The 27,667-nt window shown below is 43.4% G+C and overlaps 1 protein-coding gene across 1 annotated transcript in view; it reads right to left on the bottom strand.

The window, feature by feature from the left end:
- Nucleotides 1-27,463, bottom strand: part of LOC141144794 (dynein axonemal heavy chain 5-like) — a 454,887-nt gene extending 427,424 nt beyond the window's left edge. Inside the window, exons 1-2 of the mRNA XM_073630823.1 lie at nt 27,189-27,463; nt 13,233-13,394 (exon numbers count right to left, since the gene is read on the bottom strand). Coding sequence (XP_073486924.1) covers nt 13,233-13,383 — 151 coding nt within the window. The 5' untranslated portion in view covers nt 13,384-13,394; nt 27,189-27,463. The remainder of the gene's footprint in view (nt 1-13,232; nt 13,395-27,188) is intronic.
- Nucleotides 27,464-27,667: the final 204 nt, after the last annotated feature.

Genomic DNA, 27,667 nt, shown 5'->3' with positions numbered 1-27,667 from the left:
GAGCTATTTTAGAAGTCACAGCAGGCGATCCTAGAGGAGAAATCCATGACCAGCAGCACTGACCGACAGCGGTGACAACATCCATGGATTATTACTCATAACAGCTATGACACCACAGCTTTGAGGTGAGAGTTCTGAGAGACCATACTTACAGAAAGTTCAGAAGGGCAACACCACCATAGTACTTTATTAAGGGACTTTACATTGGATTCATATCACATTCCTATTTTGGACTTTCTATTATAGTTTACCCATCGCTAAGGACTATATCTCTTTATCTATTATTGACTAGAATTTTTACTATATACCAGAGTACATGTACTGATGTGTCTGTTAGCACTAGCTTTGCACCAGCATTTATTTGTCATCAGTTAGCACTAGCTTTGTCATCAGTTGCTTATTACTTTTACCACCTAAGAGTTTACTATAGAATGTTTTTATACTTATGCACTTATGCAAAATAATATTATTTTCATGTCACTATTTATTATCACTTATTTTATGTACCCTTTCCAAACACTACTTTACCTAGAGGAGGGATCCCAGGGTATGAAATCACTGCGCAAGATCACGCTTTGATTTAGTATTTTCATTTTATATGTGTCTCAGCACACATCTGAGATTTTGCTGCATTTATCTTATTTAATATTTATTATTTTTTACACTGTAGTGATAGCGCGAAGGACACTTCTACACGAATTTTTTTCAAAATTGTTGCTCTTTTTTTGTTTATAGCGCAAAAAATAAAAACCGCAGAGGTGATCGAATACCACCAAAAGAAAGCTCTATTTGTGGGAAAAAAAAGGACATCAATTTTGTTTGAGTACAACGTTGCACGACTGCACAATTGTCAGTTAAAGCGACGCAGTGCCAAATCGCAAAAAATGCTCTGGTCAGGAAGGGGGTAAAATCTTCCGGCGCTGAAGTGGTTCAAAGCGATTCTCCTTGAGGGCTCATTTATACCAGATGCAGTTAAACAAAAATGTGCGTTTAAAAAAAATACAGCATACCTGGAGAGGTCATGAAACATTCAGGGCCAATTCCCAATATGCAAGCCGGCAATTTGCAGAACAGCCAAAGCGATCACCGCTCCAGACACTCAGCGTTGCCAGCTGCGCTACGGGGCAGTGTGATGCGCAATTCCGCATATCGCACTGCTCCCCTTTTTAAAAAAAAATTTATACAGGTTTTAAAGTGTATAAAATATATAGTTCATTTATTGCAATGTCCGGGGGTGCACTGCGCTGCGCTGCCTGACATTTCAGTGCGTTTCTGGCAGGTACGCTGCGATAAAATGTAGCATGTCTGCATTTTATCGCAGCATTAAGCTGTGTTACAGTGTGAATGTGACACGTAGGAAACAATTGTTTCTTGTGTGTCCCTACGGTCACAGACATTTTAACATGCGGTAAAACGTCTGTCACCGCACATAGTGTGAATTGGCCCTTATTCCTCCCTATAGTGGATCACATGCTATTTCTAAGAACATTATCAAGGCTCTCAATACTACTACTGCAAATCTTGTTCATTATATCATTATGCCCCGTACACGCGGTCGGATTTTCCGACGGAAAATGTGTGATAGGACCTTGTTGTTGGAAATTCCGACCGTGTGTAGGCTCCATCACACATTTTCCATCGGAATTTCCGACACACAAAGTTTGAGAGCTTGCTATAAAATTTTCCGACAACAAAATCCGTTGTTGGAAATTCCCGATCATGTGTACACAAATCCGACGCACAAAGTGCCACGCATGCTTAGAATAAATTAAGAGACAAAAACTATTGGCTACTGCCCCGTTTATAGTCCAGACGTACGTGTTTTACGTCACCGCATTCAGAACGATCAGATTTTCCGATAATTTTGTGTGACCGTGTGTATGCAAGACAAGTTTGAGCCAACATCCGTCGGAAAAAATCCATGGATTTTGTTGTCGGAATGTCCGATCAATGTCCGACCATGTGTACAGGGCATTAGAGTTATGAGAGTAAGGCCCCTTTCACACTGGGGCAGTTTGCAGGCGTTATTGCGCTAAAAATACCGCCTGCAAACCGCCCCAAAACAGCCTCCGCTGTTTGTTCAGTGTGAAAGCCCGAGGGCTTTCACACTGAAGCGGTGCGCTGGCAGAAGAAAAAATCTCCTGTCAGCTGCATCTTTGGAGCGGTGAAGGAGCGGTGTATTCACCGCTCCTTCACCGCTCCTGCCCATTGAAATCAATGGGACAGCGCGGCTATACCGCGGCAATACCGCGGCTATAGCCGCGCTATACGAGTGGATTTAACCCTTTTTCAGCCGCCAGCGGGGGGGTTAAAACCGTACCGCTAGCGGCCGAATACCGCGGTAAAACATCGCTAAAAATAGCGCTGTTTTACCGCCGACGCCCCCTACCGCCCCAGAATGAAAGGGGCCTAAGGCGGGCCATACAGGATTCATTTTCTTTCATTCAGCTAGTGGGTTGAAAAAAAAAAAAACAAATCGATTCCCCTATACACACATTCGAAATGGATGAGGAAATCCCTCTGACGGAGTTATTGTGTTCTGACGAAGGGGAGACTTCCCTGCCATCAGAATACACTGATCAGCACAGCTGGCTATAGCCAGCGACACGGACTGTACAGGTTGGTTGTGCAGAAGTCAGTTAAGACATCCCTGCTGAACCAGTCAAATTTCATTCCATCTATGGCCAGCTTAAAATATAACCTGTCTCTCTAATGTTTTTACAATGTAATGTCTCATGATATCCTCTTGTATTGTTTAAAAATAAAAATAATGAAAGCATACAAAAACAAAAGTACAGCATGCTGTATTTTTCTTGCAAGTAAATATATCAGAATGCGCCACAAACACATGGAAATGCAACTCAGTAATAATAATAATAATAATAATAATAATAATAATAATAATAATAAATAAGGCCTAAAAAATGCAAAGCTTTTTATTTTTTTTTTATTTTTGATAAAGTAAGGCAGGGTTATAACCAATCAGATTTTTTTTGTCCCCTCAAGAGAGAAGATTTTCCTTCATTTCCTGTCCCATAGTCACTACAGGAAGTGAGAGGATATCCTGGTAGTCACCAGAACTAGTGCCCCCACTAAAAGATATTCTGTCTATTCCTGTTCTGGCGACAACCTGGAATTTGCTTTCACTTTTGATGATAACCATCACCAGGACAAATGGGGGGGGATTTCTATAAAAGACACAACAATAAAAACCTGCCAGGTGTTGTAATGCCTCCCTCCTGCATGTAAAACTAAGAAAAAAACTTTTGCCCTCAGTTATTCTTTAGTTCTTTTGCCCTGAGTTATTCTTTAATTCTTCTGTAGGAAAATATAGACATTGTTCAGAAAGATAACACGCCAGGATAAGGCAGCCATGTTACCTCACCCTAAAATGTAGGGGGTCACCCTGTTTTTTGCCACTCTCAAAGTACAAATCTACCTCACCAGGGACCTGAACCAGCCCTATTCTCTTTATAGGTGCTGGGTGACCTAACACAGTCCTGATATGCCCATATATGTAAAATGCAGGAAATGTGTATTTGGTTACCGTTTCTAAACGTTTGACGACATTGCTATGTGGACATTGTATAGTACTACCTCTTCTCCATGTATGCTGGATCATTCTGCCAGCAGCTGGCAGAAAAACTCAGTGTAAGGATACTTGTTTTGGCACGGAATTCCACGCATTTATAGGCGTATGCACTGCGAGAACTCACTTTAAATGGTAAAACTTTAAGGAGGCAGCCACTCTCTTTTCTCCTTTTTTAAGGGCATTTCTTTTACGAATAGGGAGTCCAGAAAACACAACACAAGTTTCCCTCACAGGGTTTTTAGCATTGCTCTTCCATCAAAACAAATGACATTCAGCCCCCTGGCTTACATTCATCACTGCTCCTCTTGCCTTAGGGCCCTTTCGCACTGATCTGTTTTTCTGCCATTTTTCCCTTACCAAAAACAGAAGAAAAAAAATGCATGACCATTCCTCTGGAACTCTTCACACCAGTCAGTTGTGTTTTTAAAAGTCCTGCATGCTGAATATTTGGTGCGGTAAAAAAAAAAACTGTACAAAAAACACAACTCTCCATTGAAATATAAGGAAAACACATAAAAAAACGTGGAAAAAACGAACCTGCGGTTGCATTTTTGGTGCAGTTTTTAAGTCACATGTCCTTTTTTTCACAGGTGTAAAATGCCCCGGAAATGTGGTAAAATTTATTTTTGCAATGAGCAGTATGAAAGCAGCCTTAAGCCTAGTACACACAAGTAGTTTTTTTATGTTCAACCCAGCAGGGGCAGGGCTGAATGAAAATAAACTGACAACTCAGGTAGAGCCGCTGTACTAACTATCTAACGTTAATACAATGATCTCCCCTGCTGTGCTATTGTGTTCTCACAGGGGGACGACCCCCACCAGAACACTCCAGTCAGCGCTCTCAGCCATTGGCTAAGAGCGCTGATTGGGAGCCGATCAGCAGACCTTTTTCGATCAGCTTCTAACGAATCAACTCCAGTGCGCACGGGCCGAATGACGACCGGTTTCCATTGAAATGGCAGATGTTGCCCAACATTAGGCCTGTGTGTGATAGGCTTTACTCTTTAGACCCTTGTTTGTCTTTTACAGACAGTCTTAAGCCATAAGTTTGAGTCCATACACTTAGCAGCCCCTTGCTGCTCTGGCTCCCACCTCTTTCCTAGGTGGAGTCCTCCTGACTCTTGGCAGAGACCTTCTCTGTCTACTGGAGTGGCGCTTAAAACCAAAAAGCCCAGCACACACCTGCCCAATTAGTGTGTTGGTGGTTCCCAAAACCAGGACCAGGTCGCTATGAAATCTCCAGGCTCCAGGTACCACAATGGATTTTAGTAAACAACGAGGAAACTGAAAAGCCAGTTTCTTCTGAATGAGAAAAGCCCCCTGGAGCCCCAACCTGCCTGGATGAAAATCCTGGGTCGCCAAATATCTTTTTACACCCCGGCAGAGCACAGCACAGAAAATCATTCTATTGGCTAGAATATTCAATCATTTACCCATGTTTATGCATGATGCTTATGCCAGTAAGCTCCTCTCTGAACACAAGTTTTGGGCGCCATTCAGTTAAAAAAAAAGGCTGAACGTCAAAAAAAAAAAAAAAACATGGTGTTTTTGGTGCCACTGTGCAAAAGCCCTAACAGCAGCATTCTTTTTTCTGCCGGTGTGCATGAGGCCTAATTGTTATTACGTTTGTATAGACATGTACAGTACCACTTGTCTAGCATCTTGGAATGTTCTATGTTTGCTCAATATTTTTTAATACTGTGTGAATTTATATGCTCTTTGAAAAAGTCTTCCTGACGAAACTAGTCAGAGCACGATACCACGGTAACCGTTATCACGTGAGGACGCAGTGTGCTTCTAGCCTGAAGCTTCAGACACGAGAAGGAGGAAGTGCGGATCAGCTGTGCCTGGTTGACACGCAGTGCGCTCCAAGCTTGTAGTTGTATACTAGTAGAATGAAGGACTGATCAGCTGTGAGTGTGTATCATCTATCCAGTCTGCAACCAGTACCCTTGTGCTTTGAGAGAAGCAGTTTGAGTTATCCACTATTACCAACCAACTGAAAGCTAGAAGGTTATCCTTTGTAAAGAACTACGCCCACTGATTTTTACAGTGTATTTACTTTATTAGTTTGTTTCTCTTATTTGTGACTTACAAGAAATTATCAAAACGGTACTGGACTATTCGGGGTCTCTTTTTTACATGTGGACATTGTTGCTGTTATCTGATTATCAACCCTGGAGGACTTCGGGAGTAACCAGAGAGAGGATTTGATCCAAGGCTTGTTAACCTCTTGGCTCTGGTGAGTTTGAACCCCTATGGGGTGTGTGCAGCACAAGGTGTCCCAATAGATGGTGAAAGGTGCACTCATCAGATCTACTATTCATATAAGGGAATCCAGACCGAGCTCCAACCGCAGTGTCTTTGTTGGAATTTGCCTGCCTGCATGTGTTTTGCTTGCATTTACAAAGACTTTGTTTTATCAGTCAGCATTGAGGACTGAAAATAGCGCTGCTTTGATGGGTTAATTGCTGTTTCATATAGTACATTCATTCATCCATCCATATTTGAATTTATAAGCCACCTATTTTACTGTGTGTGTGATAAACCACAACTTAGCCACATCCAGCTTCTTCCACTTTCTTATCGCCCTATAAAAACTTTTTTCCCAATTTGATATCACTAAGGGCTCATGCACATGGGCTCAGTCACCCTTACAGTGTACACAAATGTCCATATTTGAACACCTGGTGTTGTGGACAGCCACCCATAGAGATAAATGCGTGAAGGAGGCTGAATAGAGCTATGGGCCATGATTTGCATAAAGTGGCGCATGTTCTGAACACACACTACCTGCATTCAGAACTGGTCTGGACCCACTCGCCACTTTACGCAAGTAGTGGCACATAGTAGGGTAGATCCACAGTGTCAGTCCAACATGACGTAGCTAAAGTAGGGGTCTATGTTTCACAGGGGTTACTTGTTATTATTGTTGATCTATATGCCCAAGAGGTTGTGCATGCATTTAGCTGCCAAGGTAACCAATGAGGTGTATATACGGTTCTGTAATGAATGTCTATAATCAAAGATCTGACATCAAGCTTTCTTTTTCCATTTTGGATAGAGTAAGGAAGGATTAAAACCATTGTCAGTGTGTTTTTTTTTGCCAACACTGTCCCATTAAGGAAATTGATTGTTTTTCACTACACTGCACTAAAAAAAAATACTGCATTCATCATAATGCGGTGATGTGAACTGGCATTATTGGGAAAAAATGGCTGTTTGGTGTTGGGACCGTGGCAATGCACCTGTCATGAATGGGTCATTAATCTCAAAACAAAGAGGTCTTCAAGTAGTATTAAATTATTAAAGCAGAACTCAACCCATCGATTTAACGGTTTCATGCTTGTGAAATCGTTAAAGCAATGAGTTGAGTTCTGCTTTAATAATTTAACATTACGTGTAGACATCTTTGTTTTCAGATTAATGACTCAGATTAATGTGCTGGGAATGTAATTGTCCCATTTGCTTGTACTCTCAACCAAACTGTCAAAGCATCAAATGGCTGCAGTCATAACTGATCACATGTGCAGCACCATGGCAGTTGCAGACCAAACACAAGCTAAGATGGCAGCTTCCTTGGCTGAAAACAATAGGAGGGTTTAGTTCCGCTTTAATTTTGATGGCACATGATTACATACCCTAAAAAAAAAAAAGCGCTTTTCCTCTTTCTTTTAATCAAGGGATCTTGTGGCCTGGGATTTGTGGCCATGCAAGCTTTAAGTTTATTATCTGATCGATGTGCAAACAAATGGCCACCATAACTTACCTTCTGATCGATCCAGACTCTATTTAGATAGGATTCCGATTTGAGTCTCAAATGTTATCAAATGTTTAGCATCGATCAGCAAGACTGAGATACAGTACTTTGTTCATGAATATGATTGAATTTTGATTGATCAGATTATGAGATTACACGGCAGAAGCTACGATCAATACCTTACGATTGATTGAAACTATTGATTAAAATCCACTTCCCCGTTTGTGGCATATTGATCAAATGGGTTGTTGACTATAAATCAATGATTTGGTAAAGAAATCATTTATTAAAGTGCATATGGCCAGTTGGCCACCATTACGCAACAATAAAGACTCAGAAGAGGTTCTAACTCTTTCCACGCTATGTACAGTAAAACATTGGATTGCGAGCATAATTCATTCCGGAAACCTGCTTGTAATCCAAAGCACTCGTATATCAAAGCAAATTTCCCTATAAGAAATAATGGAATCTCAGATGATTTGTTCCACAACCATTTATTCTTAAATCCTTCAGTTTATAGTCTATAGTCTATATAAAAAGATTATTGCAATGTGATAGATTGTGTAACCATAAAATGTCCATCCACAAATGACAGCCTCCACAATGGGATTAGAAGCAAAATCCAGCAGGAGCTACAGAGTATAAAAGAGAAGAGAGGCACCTCTAAGTGTAGCAATATGGTTACATTTAATGAAGGTACAACATTTAGCAACTCACATGGTTGATGATTAAAAGAGGCACATCTAAGTATGCAGGCATCTGGGGTAAAGCTGTTCACATAGACCGTTCTCCACACCACTCTCACTGCTGTCAGTCTGCAATCGTGACCGGGAAGACTACCCTGCTATAGAGCGATCTGAAAGCGAGGCTTGAAGCCCAAGTGCAGGGCAGCATGGAAGAGATGATGTTGATGGTGGTGAGGAGGATGGTCTATGTGAACAGCTTTACCCCAGATGCCTGCATACTTAGATGTGCCCTGTTTTAATCATCAGCCATGTGAGTTACTAAATGTTGTACCTTCATTAAATGTAACCATAATGCTACAATTAGAGGCGCCTCTCTTCTCTTTTATACTCTGTTGTGACACGACACTACTTGTATATCAAGACATTGCTTGTTTATCAAGTTAAAATTTATTTAAAATGTTGCTTGTCTTGCAAAACGTTCTCAAAACAAGTTACGCTCAATCCAGTGTTTTACTGTACTTGTTTTTACAATGGTGGTTAACATTTCATCCTTATCAAATCCAGCCATTTGGAAATCCAAAGTTATCACACATAGGGGTGCATTTGTAATATCTGTTCTGGTACACTGCTGTTACACATAAACAGTGGCAGTTGCTCTTCATGTGGATGATTGTTTGGATGAATAAAATGGAAAGCTTTACTACAGCACACATGGCAGTAAATGTGACCATATGGCTACCTTCAAAAGCCAATACCAGCACTTCCAACACTCTCTATATCAGATGGTATACTGTTGCAATGCGTTCACTAGGACTATTCTATGTAAAAACGTACATATTGAAAAATATGAAATTGCATGACAAGCAGATTTATAATATGGCACCAAAGGGTCAGCTGCATGTCCCTGCTTGTCATCAGAATAGCTACATAACTTAAGTCATATACCCACAAACAGGACAAAATAAAGAAAAACATAGGGGGGGCTAAATAAAAAAAATTTATTTCTTATGATCAATAGTGCCATCTAGTGTCCATAATGTTGTATTTTATCCTGATAAATGTCTTAGGCAAAATACTGGACTACTTATAACACGTAAATTAATTCTTTATAAATAGAGCCCTAAAAGTATTGTTTTTAAGAGACTGAGACACTATTGAGGCAACAAAAAATGCTGTGTAAAAGTATTTTTAAATAACTTTCATCTTTGGTTTTAAAGCATAGACATGTATATGCAACCTTCAGCAACCCGGTAACTATTGAACCGATCCTGCAAAGTAAAAGGTCTTTATCTTAAAGTAATCAATTATTAGACTGTAGGAGCTATTCTTACACGGAATTGCATGGGTAGACCTACACAGACTAATTTTTGTACATTTTGATGATCATACCATCAAAATGTACAAACATTATAACTACCTTTTTCCCCTTTTTTTAGAAGTGATCACATTCCCTCTGTTCTCAGCTGCATAAGAGCTGGGGGAGGAGAAGCAACAATACACTGAGCTTCCCAGTGAATGGATGTGCAGGGAAAGGATCACTTTTCATTGGGCAATAGGTAATATTCTCATTGTCTGATTTAAACTTAAGCCCAAATCATTGTGCCTCAACCACCTACATTACACATGGATGCAGGCCAGTTGTGGTGTGGCCCCATTTACTTAAATGAGTTGTGTTTGGCTTCAGTACTGCCCACCAAACACAACATAGTGTATAATATTTGCATGTGTACAACCCATTTGACTACCGTTGCAGCTTGGTGGAGCGGGTATTGAGGGGTGCTAAAACCGTGGCTATTTTTACCCCCCCCCCCATATTATAGGCCAGATTTATTTGCCAATATACAACATGGCTTAAAATGGCATGGCTGTTAGCAGGGCCACAAAGCATCATGTTGATGGCTGTTGATAGCGTGTCACCATTTGTATAAAAAAGTTGCATGCTGGTGCCATCTAGCTGGATCCTTGCTATCCCTGCACAGTGTGTGTGGTGGAATAGTTGGTGTACTGTTTATCAACGGTTCACCCACTCTGAGTCCACACACCAAAACCAAACTTCTGAAGGATAAGGCCTCATTCACATTTCACGTAGAGGGAATGCACGACTACTTCCCACTCACTATTTTTTTTGGCCAAATTTTGGCTCTGTGCCAGGCGCATTTTTACATGCATGTTTTGTCACAATTCTTATATATTTTGTGGCTCAACAATCGTGGAAAATGGCATCAGGTTTGGGGTGCCATTAAGGATGAATGAGCGTTTTGCCTTGATTTTAGCATGATTTAAAATCAAGGGCAGAATCAAACCAATTCTGCCAACAATTCAAAATCACCAAGTATGAACATTGCCAAGACCCCTTTCACACTGAGCCGCCTTTAGCGTAGGCGGTAAAACGCTGCTTTTTTTAGCTGCGTTTTACCATTGGATTTGCGGCACATTTCGGCCGATAGCGGGGCGCTTTTACCCCCCCGCTAGCAGCCGAGAAAGGGTTAAAACTGCCCGCAATGCGCCGCAATAGCGGCGTTTTGCCGGCGGTATCCCAGCGCTGCCCCATTGATTTCAATGGGGAGCAGCGGTGGAGGAGCGGTAAACACACCGCTCCTTTACTGCTCCAAAGAAGCTGCTGGCAGGACTTTTCCTGACATCCTGCCAGCGCACCGCTCCGGTGTGAAAGCCCTCCACCGCTCCGGTGTGAAAAACTAGAAGTTTTTCTAGTCATTCTGGACAGGAGGATGACAGTTGGTGGATCTTATCCATCAATTCAGGAAACATCAGGCCCTAGTAGTGAAATATAACTAAATCAGTGGAAGGTAAGGAAGGCTGTATTCCATCCAATTGCAGCACTACTCAACAGGCTGCAATTAACCTGGTGTACCTCCAATCCAAATGCACTTTATAAAGGATCTGCAGCATTCCCGAGCAATGCAAAGCAGGTCAAACATAGTCTATGAACTATCATATACACTACTTTATTGAAATCAATAGGAATATTCTAACCAGTGGTGGCCTCTCCATTAGGGGTGCAGGGACGCTACCCCCCTAATCTATGCGCCCGAACACTAATCTCCATGCAGGATGCTGGACGCATGGATTTCTATGGGTTTTTTTTTTTTTTTTGAAGCACATGATTAGAGCCTGAGGCTCTAATTGGCTTCAAAAAAGGGTCGGGGCTGAGATCCAGATGGTCATCGTCCTCATCGGCACCTCTGTGGTGGTGCTCATCTGCTCCACCCCTCTGGTGGTGAGTCCCGGGAAGTGTGTGTGTGTGTGTGTGTGCTATTGTTGAACTAGAGAGCCCAGCATGCCAGGGTAGGAGAAAGTGACTACTGAAAATGTAGAACTGGAGAGCCCAGCATGTTAGAATAGGAGAAGAAGCATGAGGCTATTGTAGCTGAAGAACTTCTAACCCAGCATGCCAGGGCATGAGTAGATGGCTATTGTAGTTGCAGAACTAGAGAGCCCACTATGCTGGGGAAGAGAGGGTGGCTACTGCAGCTATTGAACCAAAGAGCACAGCATGCCAGGGCAGGAGAAAGGGGTGTTTGTACTGATCGCCGTCTTCTCATCGGTCTCTCGGGGGTGGGAGGGGAAATTGCGCCTTCCTATCCATATCCCATGCAGGGGTGGCATTGGTTTGCCGCCCTCCCCAAAATATTAAGCACCAGCCGCCACTGATGCAAACCTGCTGATATGCAGGAAAACAATGCTAATGTACACAAGTCCTAATAGTAATAGGCAATAATGTGCATCTTGTGGTTTCTGCTGTACACAGCTTCATTTAATGTCGTTTTTAGGCTGTTGCTTTTATAGGCTTTTCTTTGAAGGCAAAAAAATTAGTTCAGATGCCGAAGTCTCAGATGCTAAACACAGTAACTCGCGCTTAGCCGTGTTTTGTTTACAGGCGTTTTTCATTTTTGGCTATTTTGAAAAAAAAATATTTTTTTCGAATGCTTCTAAAACTTAAACGTGGCTAAACGTGGCATTTAAACGCGGCAAAACGGACATTTTAAACGTAGGTTACCATCTGTCAAGTTAAATCATTCAGGAGAGGTTGTAAACATGTCCCATGTACATTAAGCCTTACAGGGGCTGCTTCACACAGAAGGCTTTTTATGTTAATGCATAAAAAAAAAAAAAAAAAAAAAAAAACCTTCTGCTTTTAAGGCCCTGTTGACATATAGATGATTTGGAATTGGAACCAGGATTCTAGCTTTGATTCCAAATCACAGCAAAAAGCATGATGTGCGTTTGGCTGCCATTCAACCTGAATGGCACCCCAAATGCAGTACGATTTTGCTGTGATTGTCTTGTGACAAAATAAGTATGTAAAATTGTGCCTGGCTCAGGGCCATAATTTGTTTTTTGAGCTTCTTTGGCATGACAAATGCACATCCTGTAGGGCAGCCTAATTAAGTCAATGAGCTGGCCTATACGCGGCACGTGTTTTTCAACATGTGAATTGTGTTTTTTTTAAAACACTAGCATTCCCGCTAGGTGATGTGTAAATGGGGCCTTAGAACTTGTTTTCTCTTTATTTGTTTATTTTTCTTTTATATATGTGTATTGTTAGTACAGTTCTGCTTTATCACCAATTTTGTTTGTGTTATTGTAAACTTTTCCTCCAGCCCTGATGGAGGGTTGAAATGCGTTGGATGCCTTTTGCCCTGCTTACCGTAACCAGTTGAACAGTAAAGACTTTGAACACCTAAGGATTTTTTTGGAGGTCTTCTTGACCTATTTCACTTGGATTCTCCAACTCGGGGGAAACTCCTCTCCTGAAAGGTCCCCATCTTCGAGGTGATCCACCAAATACAGGTCATTTGGACTTTGTCCAAATTTTGTTAGCCTGTGAAGATCAGTGGATCATTTGGTGGATCATACCTCCACCACTACCTTTTGGTCTGGTTTGCAGCAAGCTGCTTTGAGTTCCTTTTATACACAAGGACTTGTGTGGAGAGATAAAGCAGCTCAGGAACAAAAAATATAAATAAATACATATATTTTCTATATATCAGCCCCAAATATATCTGTATTCTTTAAAAGCCACCATATGTAAATGGAAGTATTTGTTGTGCAGGAAATTGTGAACACTGGCACAAAAGGTCTTCGGAGGACTAGATGTGGGTTTGAAGATGTGGCAATCTTGTTGTTACACTTTTGATTGTGGCATAGAATATGAATAGGAGTTAAAGTTTACCTTTGCTGTTAATGGATACCAAAGGTGGGTTTAGCTGTTGCTCTGCTTCTCCCTTTGATGCAGCATTGGGAGAGTCAACCTCAGTTTCCTCTTCTATAGTGGGAGGAAGATGTTCTTCCCCCTCCATATCAGTTCTGTTGCCTTCATCCATATGTAATAGACCTGTTGTAAAATACAAATTGTTAAGATCCAGTTTCTACTAGATGACTTTAAACCCCAGGCATCACATGCAAGGGAAAATTCCATACAGTTTGATTCCTAAGCCCCATATGACCAAGCAAACTGCAAATATCATTGCTGATGGTTGGAACACTTGTTTGAAAGGACCTCATGATAAACAAAAAAGTGGAGATTTACTAAAACTGGTGCACACAGAATCTAATGCAACTGTGCATAGTAACCAATCAGCTTCTAGGTTTTAGCCCTGGTCCCCAACAGTGCACCTTTGAAATCGTGCTACTTCAGCGTGATTTCATAGCCGTAGATCAGTGCGATTTGGATCTGTGCTATCATTGCAGCTTGCAACTTCATTTAATAGATGTCAATACAAATCACCATGAAATCACAGAAAAGTAGTGCAGGAACCTTTTTCAAAGTCTTTGAAGATTTGAACAGTTCTGTTGCCGAAAATAGGGTGCAACTTGTCTTGCGATTTTGATCTGACAAATCGCATTGGTGTGAACAAAGGCATATTGTCAAATTGAAGAAGCTGACGTTAGAAGCTGATTGGTTGCTATGCACAACTGTACCAGATTCTGTGTGCACCAGTTTTAGTAAATTTCCCCATATTGTCTAAATGAAGAGGCATTTGTATTCATACTTAAGGCTCTATTCACACCATAGCGTTCTGTTTTGTGGGCAGAATCGCAGTGATTCTGCCCACTATTCGGAAACACCGCAAATCGCCGGACGTCCTTGCGATCCCTGTTACTTTGAATGCCACCAAATCGCAGCGCGATTGTCCCTGATGAATCGTGGTAAAATCGCACGTACAGAATTGCGGCACGCTTAACGCCCAAAAGGAGTACAATAACATTTTTTTGTGCACCGGGTGTCCCGCGACTCTGTATGCATGATTTTACCGTGATTACAAAAAAATAGAAAAAAAGGACACTCCTATGGCCACATCCGTATAAATTGTATGTCATAAGAAAAGAGAAGAGGGTTCAACAAGGACCCCCTGAGCAGACTTTAGAGGCCCAACAAACCTGAGAAATCATAATCAAAATAACAATATAATCAATTTTATTCAATATAAATACATACAATACAAAGACATTGACAGCAGATAGTAAAAAAGCATCTATATAAAAAAAATATACATGATACAGGCCCCGATGTGTCTATGTGTTTACCATGATTAGTCAGGAGACAATTGTGGCAGAATCGCGCAGCGATTTAGTGCCATACAAAGTACTAGGGATCGCAAGGGCGGGCCACGATTTGCTGCGTTTCTGAATCACGGGCAGAATCTCTGTGATTCTGCCCTCAAAACAGAATGTCATGGTGTGAATAGAGCCTTAATTTTGTACTTCTATTTAAAAAAAAAAGCATCGCAATTCAACCAGTGATATTCACCCATATTTACACTCAAACTGTGGGGAAAAAAAATGAATTTTATTTCCTGTGCTGGTTGAACGTTTTTGTTTATTTAAAATGGAAAAATACCACTTTTGACCACTAGCTGACCAATTTGGAGCGATGTCCTGATCCAGGGAGGGTCTGTGTTGTACCAAATACCTTCCACTTCTTAATAGCAGACTTCACTGTGCTTCTAGGCATTGAAGAAGCATTTTTTGTATCCATCTCCTGACTTGTGTCTGTCCTCAACTTTATTCCAGAGATCCTAGTGACAGTGCCTTGCCACCCATAATTGATTGTCTGCTCCAGTTGCACGATCAGGTACTGAAATACTCTAGGAAATCTTTTCATGCTGAACTAATCAAAATGAGCACAGCTGATCACAGTTAAAAGTCAAGTGGCTTTGTGTGCCATTGAGAAGGTGATTAGCTACACCTGATTGCGTTTACAAGTCATTTTTAGGAGGGGGTGATCCTTTTTCCAACTCAGTGATTCGGTTTTTGAATTTTTTACATTTTTATTTGACATGTTATATCTTTCACTTGGATGTTATAAGTTGCACTGATTAAATACAGCTGGATAAAACAAAAACTGTGCCTGTCTTCATTTCAGGTTGCAAAGCGACAAAATATGATTATTTTTTATATATATATATATATATATATATATATATATACACACACACACACAGTACTGTACATACATAGTTTTATGTCTGCTTTTGATGCATCCGTGGCCTAAAGGGAGTTGACAGACTAGTAAGTTTCTCTTTCCTCTCTTTAACCACTTTAAGACTGCGCACCGCACATATACTGCGGTATGGCAGCTCTATTGCACAGAATGACGTACCTGTCGTGTAATAGATATGATGTAAACAAGGTGGATCCCCATTCTGACAGGGGACAACTCAGAGATCTGCTGTTCCTAGTGATTGGGAACAGTGATCTCTGTGTTGTCTCAGCAAGCCCATTCCACACCCAGTTAGAACACACCCAGGGAACACAGTTAACCCCTTGATCGACCCCTAGTGTTAACCCCTTCCCTGCCAGCGTCATTTATACATTTATCAGTGCATTTTTTTTAGCACTGATCACTGTAATAATGTAACTGGTCCCCAAAAAGTGTCACTTGGGCTCTGATTTGTCTGCCGCAATGTCGCAGTCCTGCTAAAAATCGCAGATCGCCCCCCGGACGTTTAATAAATATTAAACTTCCTGCCAGACATTTTTTTTTATATATCAGCCTGGGTATCTGTTGGAACCCACAGGCAGAAAAATTGTTGTATTTATGTCTATGAGTACATTTAGATTGTGCCTAATAGATTGCAGAATTTCCCCACAGACTCCAACCAAACAGTCACACAGTCAAGTTCACAGTTATAAGACACAATGTAATCTAACCGTGAGGAAACATTTCCCTTTACATTCAACTGCTATTCCACACAATCCCATATGGAATGCATGGGCGTCCTCATGGGGGGGTAGGAGCCACCCCCCCCCCCTGGGCAGGTGGCCAGGGTGCACCACGCCCAATCGCTAGAAGCTGTCGCAAAGGGGGGGCGCCGAAGCTGTGGCAGTAACTTACGGTTATGTTCAGCAGCAGTCGTGCCGCCCCGACTCCCTAGACTCTTTTTTTTGCACCGTACGCTGGCCTCTCAGCTGCCCACTGCACTGGTTGCTAGACTCGCCTGGCGTTTAGCAACCAGTGATGTCACATCATGAGGTCGAGGCGAGGCTCCAGCATTCAGAACCGAGGAGGAACTTCTTCCTCCTTCACACCTGGTCAATTTTGGCTCCACCCACCTCCTCCATGTTCTCCAGGCAGCATGGCTCAGAACATGCGGGAAGGAAGGGAGCAAACCTGAAGAGCTGAGTGTGAGCTGTCCACCTACACCAGCACCTGCCTGAGGTAAGGCAGCCTGTGTCCATGTTCTGAAGCTCATCAAACAGCACTACTTGTATTGGGGTCAAGGTGTTAACCACTTCCCGACCGCTGCACGCTGATATATGTCGGCAGAATGGCACGGGTGAGCAAATGGGCATACCTGTACGTTCCTCCCTCCCCGTGGGCGGTCGGGTTCGTTAGAGGAGCGATCAGTCTCCAGGGCGAGACCAATGATTTATGGTCTAGCCCTGGTGATTGCTCCCAACTAATGAAAACCTTCCCCTGTCTGTGTAAGTGTAAACACAGACAGGAGGAAGTGATGTCATCTCTCCTCGTGTAGTCTTTTCGAATTCCAGTGAGCGAGAGGAGACATCTAAACGTGAGTTGCACCAACAGTACGCTGACATTAGCACACATAGGTACACTTTCCACCCCCTGATTACCTCGCCCCCCCAGTTAAACCTTTCACTCCCTGTCAATGTGTCACCAATTGCAGTTTTCAGATTTTTCACAGATCACTGCATTGGTGTCATTTGTGACTTCAATAAGTGTTAGGGCAGTTAGTATTAGCCCCTTTAGGTCTAGGTTACCCCCCTAAACCCCCCTCATTGCCCCCCAGTTAACCCTTTCACCCCTTGTCGCCAGTGTCACTAATCGATCGCCATATTTGTGTCACTGGTGACGCTAGTTAGTTAGTTAGGTAATTAGTTATAAAGGTTTTAACCCCCTGATTGCCCCCAGTTAACACTTTCACCTTCTGTCACCAGTGATCACCGTATTAGTGTTACGGGTGACGCTGGTTAGTTTGCTTTTTATAGCATTAGGGCACCCGCCGTATATTACCCAATAAAGGTTTAACCCCCTAATCGGCCGGCGGGTGATATAAGTTAGGTTTTAGTGTCAGTCAGGGTCTGCGTCGCCCCAGGCAGCGTCAGATTAGTGCCAGTAGCGTTAACACCCACACAAACACCATACAACTCCCTTAGTAGTAAAGTGTCTGAACGGATCAATATCGGATCTGATCAGATCTATACTAGCGTCCCCAGCAGTTTAGGGTTCCCAAAAACGCAGTGTTAGCTGGATCAGCCCAGATACCTGCTAGCACCTGCATTTAGCCCCTCCGCCCAGCCCACCGAAGTGCAGTATCAATCGATCACTGTCACTTACAAAACACAACACACATAACTGCAGCGTTCGTAGAGTCAGGCCTGATCCCTGCGAACGCTAACAGTTTTTTTTGTAGTGTCTGAATCAGTCGCTGACATTCAGGAGCTTTTTTACCTATGAGTCTCACTAGTGTACCAGTAAATTTAGAGACCAAAATGTCAAATCAAAAGGTACAGTAGTGAAGAGGCCTACATGTTTCAGAGCATGACAGGTAGTGAAGAGGAAGCTGCTCATCTGTCAGATTCAGGCTCAGAATACGAACCTGTAGACAGCAGCGGCACCCTGACAGATAGCTCTGATGACGGAGTTGTGGTCCCTGCCAAGGTCAGGCGTACCAGACCCTGTTCTTCTGCTGTCCTTGAGGTGCAAGAACCGCAGGGCTCTCGTATGGAGCAGAGAGCCAGTACTAGCGCCGATCATCCGTCTGGTGACCTGGCAAGCACCAGCAGCCTAGTACACCCTGGTCGTACATCCAGCACTGCAGTATCACGTGGTGACGTGGCGAGGTGGCTAGCACGAGTAGAGTCCCGCAGCCACCAATAAAAAGACAAATACAGGCCCGTCAAGCCCATAGTGCTCTTCCTGCTGCATTCGCCAATCCTAATTGGGAACCCACCACTTCTGCAGCAACCATACTTCCCCCATTCACTGGCCAACCCGGAATTCAGGTGGAAACTGTTGATTTTACATCACTTGATTTTAATTCGCTGTTTTTCACCGAAGATCGCTATAGATCTATTGCGGACCAAAGCAATCTGTATGCTGGTCAATTCATCGCCGCTAATCCCCATTTGACCCTTGCCAGAGATTGGAAACCAATTACGGTTTGCGAATTTAAGACCTTTCTGGGCCTATCCCTCCTCGTGGGCGTAAGTAAAAAGAGTGAGTTGCGGTCATATTGGTCTACTGACCCAATTCACCATACGCCCGTGTTCTCTGCTTCCATGGCCAGGGCACGATACGAGCAGATGTTGCAGTTCATGCACTTCAACGACAATGAACTCTGTCGTCCTCGGGGTGACCCTGAATTTTATTGGCTCTACAAAATTTGGCTCCTCGTAAACCACTTCAACCAACGTTTTGCAGCCTTGTTTACTCCCCATCAAGTTGTCTACGTTGATGAGTCCCTGATAAGGTTTTCTGGCCGCTTGTTTTTCAAACAGTATTTTCCCAGCAAGCGTGCCAGATATGGGGTCAAGATGTATAAGCTCTGTGACAGGGCCACAGGCTATACATGTAGTTTTATGGTTTACGAGGGAAGAGATAGTTACGTAGAGCCGGAGAACTGCCCAGATTACACAGGGAGCGCTGGTAAGATTGTGTGGCACTTGGTGTCACCCTTATTCGGAAAGGGGTACCACTTGTATGTGGACAATTATTACACAAGCGTGCCACTTTTTAGTCACTTGTTTGAGCAACAAATTGGCGCATGTGGCACCGTGCGACCTAATCGCCGGGGCTTTCCACAGCGGCTTGTAGATTCCCATCTTAGGCTGGGGGACAGAGCCCGCTTGCAGTGTAATAACTTGCTCGCTGTAAAGTTATAAGGGATAACAAGAATGTTTTCGTTCTGTCCTCCCTTCACGCATACACGACAGTCCAAATTCCTGCGGCAACTGGTGTTGTGGAGAAAACCCTCTGTGTCCACGAATATAACCTTAATATGGGAGGGGTGGACCTCACCGACCAGTTGTTGGCGCCACACCTAATTGCCCGTAAGGCCAGACGCTGGTACAAAAAAATCGTCTGTATACTTATTTTAGTTGGCTCTGCTGAATGCTTATGTGCTATACAGAGCTTCAGGATGAACTGGATCCTTCCTTAAATTCCAGGAAGAGATCATCAGAGCCCTTTTGTTTCCAGATGGTGCTGTGGCCCAACTTTCCAATCCAAATGCAGTAAGCCGGCTGCATGGGAGGCATTTTCCTTATGTCCTCCCTGGTACCCCTATCTAATGAGCCCCCTAAATAAAATGTTGTGTCTGTAGAAAGCGTGGATATAGGTGTGACACCCGCTTTTTTTGTCCCTCCTGTCGGGCCGGGCCTTTTGGCTGGGACCAGAGGAATTTTTTATTCCTGGCCGGAGGGCCTGGCCATTGTATTGCACAATGGCCACCTTTTCAGTCTCCTCTACTTCCTTCTCCCCCACTTTCTTTTTATTTATTTCCTTTGTGCGTCACTTTTTGTATTTTTGTGTTGTACACTGTTTGTTCCACTGTGTGACTGGTAGGGTTGCAGGTCCTCGAGCCTGCCCTGAAAGTCTTGGGAGGGGGTGGACATGGCCTTTTGGCTTAGTTCGCCCTCTCTCATGGGGTCTCCCTTCGGGGGAGTACTTGGGTGGGTCTGTTTCGGCAGCCCCTCCAGAGGAAGGGGTCTGTCTGGTTTCGGCCGGATGGACCAAGTGTAAGTACCCTTGTCCCCGTCAGGAGCCTAACGTCCCGGGGGATTCAGGGCAAGCCCTGATTTTAGAGGGCTTGTGTACCCGTTGCACTTTTTTGTGTTTCACTCTTTATGTGTGTGCACATTTTTTGGCACCGGGTGAAGTTTTTTGAGTGTGTTTCACACGCCATGGGCTTTAAAAAAAAAGCAGGAGCCAATGGCTGCGCTGCTATCAATCTATCCAATCAGGACCCAGGACACCAGCTGGAGCGAGTTTGCCTATAGAAGTCAATGGAAACAAAGATAATTTGCCCCCCAGTGACTTCTTTTGTATGCAGTACCTCATTGTGGCCAGAGGTGGGGGGCACCGGAGACACCCGGAAACTGCTCAGAGCCCCGTGGTTGCGTTCAGAGAGGCTCTGAAACACTCAGGAACCGAGTGTTTCCGAGTGGCTCAGAGTGCATCTGATCAGCTCTGAGTGTCACCGGTGCCCGCACACCTCTGGCCAAATGCAGTACTGCAGACCGCAGAGGCTTGAATCCTGCTCGTTTTGCTAAACAGCACTCGCAAACTGAGTCAGGGTTTTTAAAAAAGCTTGTATTGTGAAATGCTCAATAACCGCGTTATTCGCAATCCGAGGTATTACTGTATTGGATTTTCCATGCAGGCTGATCAAAATAATAAAAGTATGTATCTTCATGATAGTTCATAGATCTAAACATATTTTTTGATTCTGTGAAAAATAGTTTAAAAAGATCATTACATGTATGGCCACCATTAGGCTGGTGACACAGATGATTAGGTCACTTGAGACAATCGCCCAGCAGCAGGATCTCTAATTCCCAGGACTAAGCTCCAAGGGGCGTAGTGAAATGCGTTGGGGGCGTGGTTTGGCAGAAGCCCAGGGTGAGGTTGTCTCTCCCATAACCATCACAGGACACCGTGGATGTGCGGCACCAGGGATCCTTCCTCTCTCTTAAGAGATGGTCTGTCCCAATAGAATGGCTCCCTCTGTAACCAGCTAATCGTCACTCTGTTACTCACCTGAATGCTGCTGAATTTCAATCGCTAGCGATGGGAGTAACACCTCACTGCCTCAGTTACAAAGTGAGCAATTCCATAGGCACAAACAGACAGCCTCCTAACGATCCCACCACGGGCAATTGAAATCGTCAGTAGCGGGATTGCTATTGGCACAGTCAGCCGTCTAACATCAGCCTAAAATGCGTAGGCACCATTATAACTGATGAACCGTATAAAACTAGGGATGAGCTTGAGTGCGTTTGTATCCAATCCAAACCCAACTGAGCCAGCCTGCCAGGTGGTTGTCACTGACCTGGACCAATCATCTGCAGCCGCATGTATACAAGAAGGGCTGAAGGCCCCGGTCGCTTATGATTGGCCCAGGCCAGAGACAGCTTCCTGGTGGGCTCGCTCAGGTGGGTTTGGACTGAGAACTGAATAATACCCAAAAAAAACCATAACTCATAATTCTGTATGTGACCTTTAAATAGTCTAATTAATTGGAAAGCCAGTCATCAACATTGTTTTCAATGAAGCTGCTTGGAACAGATTTGCCAGAGCCTGGGATGACTCAGTCTTAGGAATAGTGGAACCTTTCCGTGCCACATGGAGCTTGGAAACCTGCCGGCATTTGGTCAGAAAATCTAGAAGAAAAATTTGCCTGTTTCAAAAGTCTAGGAGGTCTGTTTATAAAAGCTTTCACCCAACATTCACACACACCTTTCACAAAAGGTTATCTTAAAAAAAATGGGTGAAAACATTGGTATATGAATTCCCAGAGGTTTTTTTTTTTTTTTTTTCACTTGAAAGCTGAACCCTTTATTTGCTAAAGCTGACCATACAGTATAAAATCTGATCATACGATTCCCTTTCGATCTGTCATCACCTGTGTAATGTAAGGGTTTGTGCACTGAACACAAACTGAATGGTTTGTTTATATTTGTCCTAATATTACTTCATTTTGTTAAAGTGGTTGTAAACCTCAGACATGAAATATGAACAAAAGCATATCCCTCTATAGCAGCTACCACCATAGGTGTGCGCAGCCTATTGCATTAGGGTGTGCACCCTAAAGCTCAAACACACATGCATGTGTGTGTATCTACATATATATATGACCCCGGCAAATTTATCTCTCTGCCGGTACAGTGAAATAGAAGAGCATAGACACTTCTCTTATGGCAGAGCCAGTAAGAGGTAGATCTTTCACATGTTCCTGCTAATACACAGAGCGATAATACTAATGCTCATGGGGTGATTAGGGTGTGCCTGGGCACACCCGGCACACCCTGTGCACATGCCTATGGCTACCACTAAATGGTGGACCAAGGTCCAGATCTGGATTAAGTCGCAGTCCTATCCGGACCCACCACGGTAACACCATTTAGGAGCTGGTTCTTCCCCTCAGCTGTTGCTATCGCTATCATCTTAACAAAGCTGACATTGGGAGGAAGCACAGAGCTGGATGGAGGGCAGGAGCTGCCCCATGTTAACAGATTGGTTGCTAGGATGCAGGGCAGTCCTAGCAACCAATCACAACCTGGTAACAGAAAAAGTTGTGCAACTCCGGCCCTCCATCCACAACAGTCCTGCCCTGTGAAAGGTAGGACAGGGAAGAGGGCTAAGTCACTGTTATGAAGGACAGGGGGGAAGCCGAAAGAGGGGATGATATCAAGGGAGGGTGAGGACAGGAATGTGAAGGGGGTCTAGGGACTGCAGTGTGAAGGGGGGTGTTATAAAGGGGGTGAGGACAGGATTGTGAAGGGAATGGCGATATAAAGGGGGGGCCAAGTACAGGAATGTGAAGGGGGCTGTAGACTGTATTGTGAAGGGGGGGGTGATGTGAAGGGGGAGTTGAGGACACTGCTGTAACGGGGGACTGATGTGAAGTGGGGAACAGTGATATAAAGGGGGGATCTTGATGTGAAAGGGGGTTGTGATAAACAGGACGGGGGTTGCGATGTGCAGAGGGGACTGAGAACACTGATGTAATAACGGGATTGTGAGGTGAAGGATTTGAGGCTAGGTTGTGTCCTTCATTCTGCGTAGGCTGCCCATTCATTTCAAAGGGCTGCCTTCTTTGCAGAAATGCAGAAAAAGTAGTCCCTGACCATTTTTTAAATTGCGCCTTACCAACCACATGGTGCTGCGGCACCATGTGGTTTGGCACTTGCAAAAAATGCACTGCGCTTGCCAATGCGCAGAGGTATAATTAAAGTGGAGTTCCACCCACTTTTACAACTCTTCAGCATCCCTCACTAAACTGTGCACTGCAAACGAATTGGATATTTTTTATTTTTTTTTCTCAGCACCCACTGTATATCTGCTGTATTCATTTTTCACTTCCTCCTCCCTAGCCGTGGCTCATCGCATCATTTCCTGTTTGCAATGCCTTCTGGGAAGGGGGGGCAACTTCCTCTGACACTGCTGTTGCTATGGAAACCTGACCTGAAACCTATTACACTGCTTGTGCTGCACTGAGCATGTGCAAGATCTGCAAGGATGAGATCCAGGAAGAAATATAGTCTGGCTTCAGATGCCCACACTTAAGATGGCCACGGCCTGCTGTAAGTTTATAAAATAACAAACTGCTGCTATAAACGAACAAAACAGATCTTAGTTTACAGACTAACTTTACTAGAATACATTAAGCTTGTGTATTATATGGGTATTTTTATTTAAAAAGTATCATTTTGGCCGGAACACCACTTTAAGAATCAAACGTGATTTTGTCCTCTGCTGGAAGAACATTTTACTGACTGGAACCCTGTGAGTTTTAATGTAATACCCCTGCTCTATAGTGTGTACTTGTTTCCATTAAGAGCACTAAGTGTTATTTCTGTTCATTGCTCTGCTATCTGCATAAATCATTTCTGATGAGTTTTCCTGACACCAAGAGAAAAAAATGTGACAGGGGAGGGACCTCCAGTAGATTGACAGTCTCAGCTAGGGTTGCCACCTGTTCATAATTCACCCGGACAGAGTCAAGTTTGGAATCATGTGCTCAGGCAGACTGAAACCCGGACACATTATTCAACACCGCATTACTACTCTCCTTGGGGCACCCAAAGGTGTCCCAGGCCACTAAAGTGTTCGGGTTTGGCTTTAAGAAAAGGTGGCAACCCTAGTCTCAGCTCTGTTCTTGTGTGCTGTGTGAAAGGTGGGGGTCTATTTCCTCCAATCAACTCTCAGAGCTCCACTCACTGAGATCTGCAGAGTGTAATTTTAGCTCTCCGTCCCCTTTTTCTGACAGCTCAGACAAGCTTTATTAATTCTAGACTTTGAATGAATGTAGAGAAGAGAAGACTGCAGACAATACAACTTATGTAGGAGGATTTGTTTCATCTCTGTGTATTACCTGAGAATAGTCCCTTCACTGGGTATATGTAAAGCCTCATACACACTATTTGATTTTCTGCAAATTTTTATCTTCAGATTTACCAAAGTCATATAATATGAAGTCAAACCTTAAGAGTTTCAATTTGTATGCAATCAGGCAGGCCCTTGCACTATATGGTTTTGGTAAATCTAAAGACAAAAATCTGTGTGTGTATGGGGTCTTAGGGTTTACAACCACTTTAAGCTAAAAGAAGATTGGACAGAGATTGGACAATCATATTGTAAAGTGTATGGTCACCTGAATGCTGGCCATGCACACCTTGATTTTGTTATCCGATCGATGTGCTAAGTAATCAAAACGATTTAAGTCACAAGCAATTAAATAGCCATAACTTCCCTTCCAATGATTTTTGGTAGCGATACATATTTCGACAAATTATTGTTTTTTTTTTTTCTGATTGACCTCACCTGATAGGAATAATCGATCTATAGTTGACAACCCATTCGATTGATATGCCACACATGGGGAAGTGGAGTTCGATTGATACCTAAAATACAAACATAACGTGCAATTGGAAATTGTCAATCACATCTCTGTTTCTGCCGTGTATTCTCATAATCTGCTCAATTGAAATATGATCCAATTCATGAACAAGTATCTCACTGATTCCAATCAATGCAAAACGGTCAATTCTACCCTGGATGATTGGCTCAGTTTGATCGAATCTGATCTGAATCAAGTCTAAAGATTAGTATACACGGGCTGAAAATTGCGCGACATTGCCTGGTTCGATAAAAACTGGTTGACATTCGGCCCGTGTGTAAGTCAGACGAGCACGCTGGAAAACCAGCAGTCGACTGGCTCCTGATCGACGCTCTCAGCCAAAGGCTGTTCTGGGGGGGGGGGGGTGCATCCCCCTGTAGAATGCAATAATTCAGCAGTGGAGATTGCTGTACTAACATCAGATTGTTAGTACAGGAGCCCTGATCTGAGCTGTCAGTTTTTTTTTCCGTTTAACCTGCTGGGTTGAGCAAAAAAAAAAAAAAACCTAGTAGTGTGTACAATACTAGGCTTTAGGCAAGCTATCGTTTTATGCATTTTTCTTTCCTTCCACCACAGGTTACTGATTGTGTTGATGGGGGAATCCCTCCCGCAGTGCTATTGTGTTATGACAGCAGGGAGCCTTCCCTGCCAGCGGAATACAATCATCAGTGTTGCCAGCTATAGCCAGTGACACTAATCACTCGAGACAGGCTGGCTGTACACGTTTGATCAATAGATTGACTTCTGTACAACCAGGGCACCCATACATTGATCGATATTCGTCTGATCCCTGCTGAACCTGCCAAATCTCCATCCATGTATGGCCAGCTTAAGGCAGGCAATACATTATGCAAAGAAAGAAAATGTCTCCATTCCCTCCATCAACACAGTCAGAATCCCCCCTGCTGTGCTATTGTATTCTGACAGAGGGATGCTATAGCCACTGGCAATGACTGAACAAAAAAAAAAAACTGACAAGCTGGTTGTACTGTGATCAATCAATAGATCAACCTCAGTACAACCAGCCTGCCCAATAAGGATGAGCTCCGGCATGTTCGCACAGCCCACGTGCAGAGCCCGCCAGGAAGTCGACACTGCGCTAATCACAGGCAGTGAGACATTCCCTGATTTCTGCAGCCACACATTGGGACAATGTCTCACTGCCTGTGATTAGCACAGTGCCGACTTCCTGGAGGGCTGTGCACGTGGGCTGTGCGAACATGCCGAAGCTCATCTTTACTGCCCATACATGGATAAATATTCAGACGGTGAACTAGCTGAATTACATTCCATCTAAGGCTGGCAATAGGCTACATTCAGACTGCAATTTTATCTGCAGATTCTTGTCGGCAGTTGTCAACGTTCCTTGCACACAGCAGGGGCTGTATGATTTGGACAAATCAATGACTGGCACGCTCACTGTTGGCATGTAACCGCTCTTCTGAATGCAAATAAAGCTTTCCGACCAAGCCTGGATGCAGCCACTGTGTCTTTGCGGAATTTTGGCCGCACACAACCTGGCCTCGGTTAAATAGCCAGTCTGTATGCAGCCACAGAACATCACAGAAGGTTGTTTGCATCCAGAGGCAGCAAACTATCAGTGGCTAAACTGCTATGTGAATGTAGTGATTGTTTGCAGATTTGATCGTTTTCGATGAAATCACACAACAATAAACTTGAAGCGTGTATGGCCACCATTAGACTTGATTGAATTGAGTTGATCAGCCAGGGCAGAAAAATATTGATTGTTTTGCATCAATCGGCAGCACTCAGATACTTTGTTCATGAACATGATCATGTTTCGATTGATCAGATTATGAGATTACATGGCATTAACAGAGAAGTGGTTTACACATTGTAAATTAGGATGGGACTTTAAATATTGAGCAAAATCCACTTTCCTGTGTGTGGTATATGGATTGAGTGGGTTGTTGACTATAGATGGATTATTCCTATGGGAAAATACATGAATGATTTATTGAAGCATGTACAATCATCATAAAAGGAAGAGTTTGCAGTGAACAGATGAGAAGACATACCTTGCTGATGGCTCCTACCTGGTATGGTAGGTGATCACTGCTCCTCTCTGGCTCAGTCTGTTGCTGTCTGTTGTCAGATGTTTGTATTCACTTGTTGTCCTGCCTGGTTAGCATTCTCCTGGTGTCATGGCAACCTTTGTAATCTGATCACTCCTGCTGGTTACAAGTCAGTAAAGATCAATTCTTTGGAACATCTGACCTGTTAGCAGTCAGTGTCACAGTGGGTCCAATCTTCTGGATGTTACTTGTAGATTTATTAATGATTATTTCTGATAGAAGAGTGAATGAACGGTCATGTTGTGTGTACATAAACCATGGGTTGCTAGGATACGGGGAGGCGAGCAGTACACACACTCACAAGGGGATCTCTGTATCCCAGCAATAAGCTTCCAAAGCAAACCTCCCCAGGACACACACAGGACACACCTGCAACCTTTGTGAATGGGTTGGACCTTTACCTCTGCACTTCCTCAATGATA

Source organism: Aquarana catesbeiana, linkage group LG05 (genome assembly GCF_042186555.1).
Source record: "Aquarana catesbeiana isolate 2022-GZ linkage group LG05, ASM4218655v1, whole genome shotgun sequence".
Lineage (NCBI taxonomy): Eukaryota > Metazoa > Chordata > Amphibia > Anura > Ranidae > Aquarana > Aquarana catesbeiana.
The sequence above is the reverse complement of the archived record's forward strand: the minus strand, read 5'-3'. Positions and strand labels throughout refer to the sequence as shown.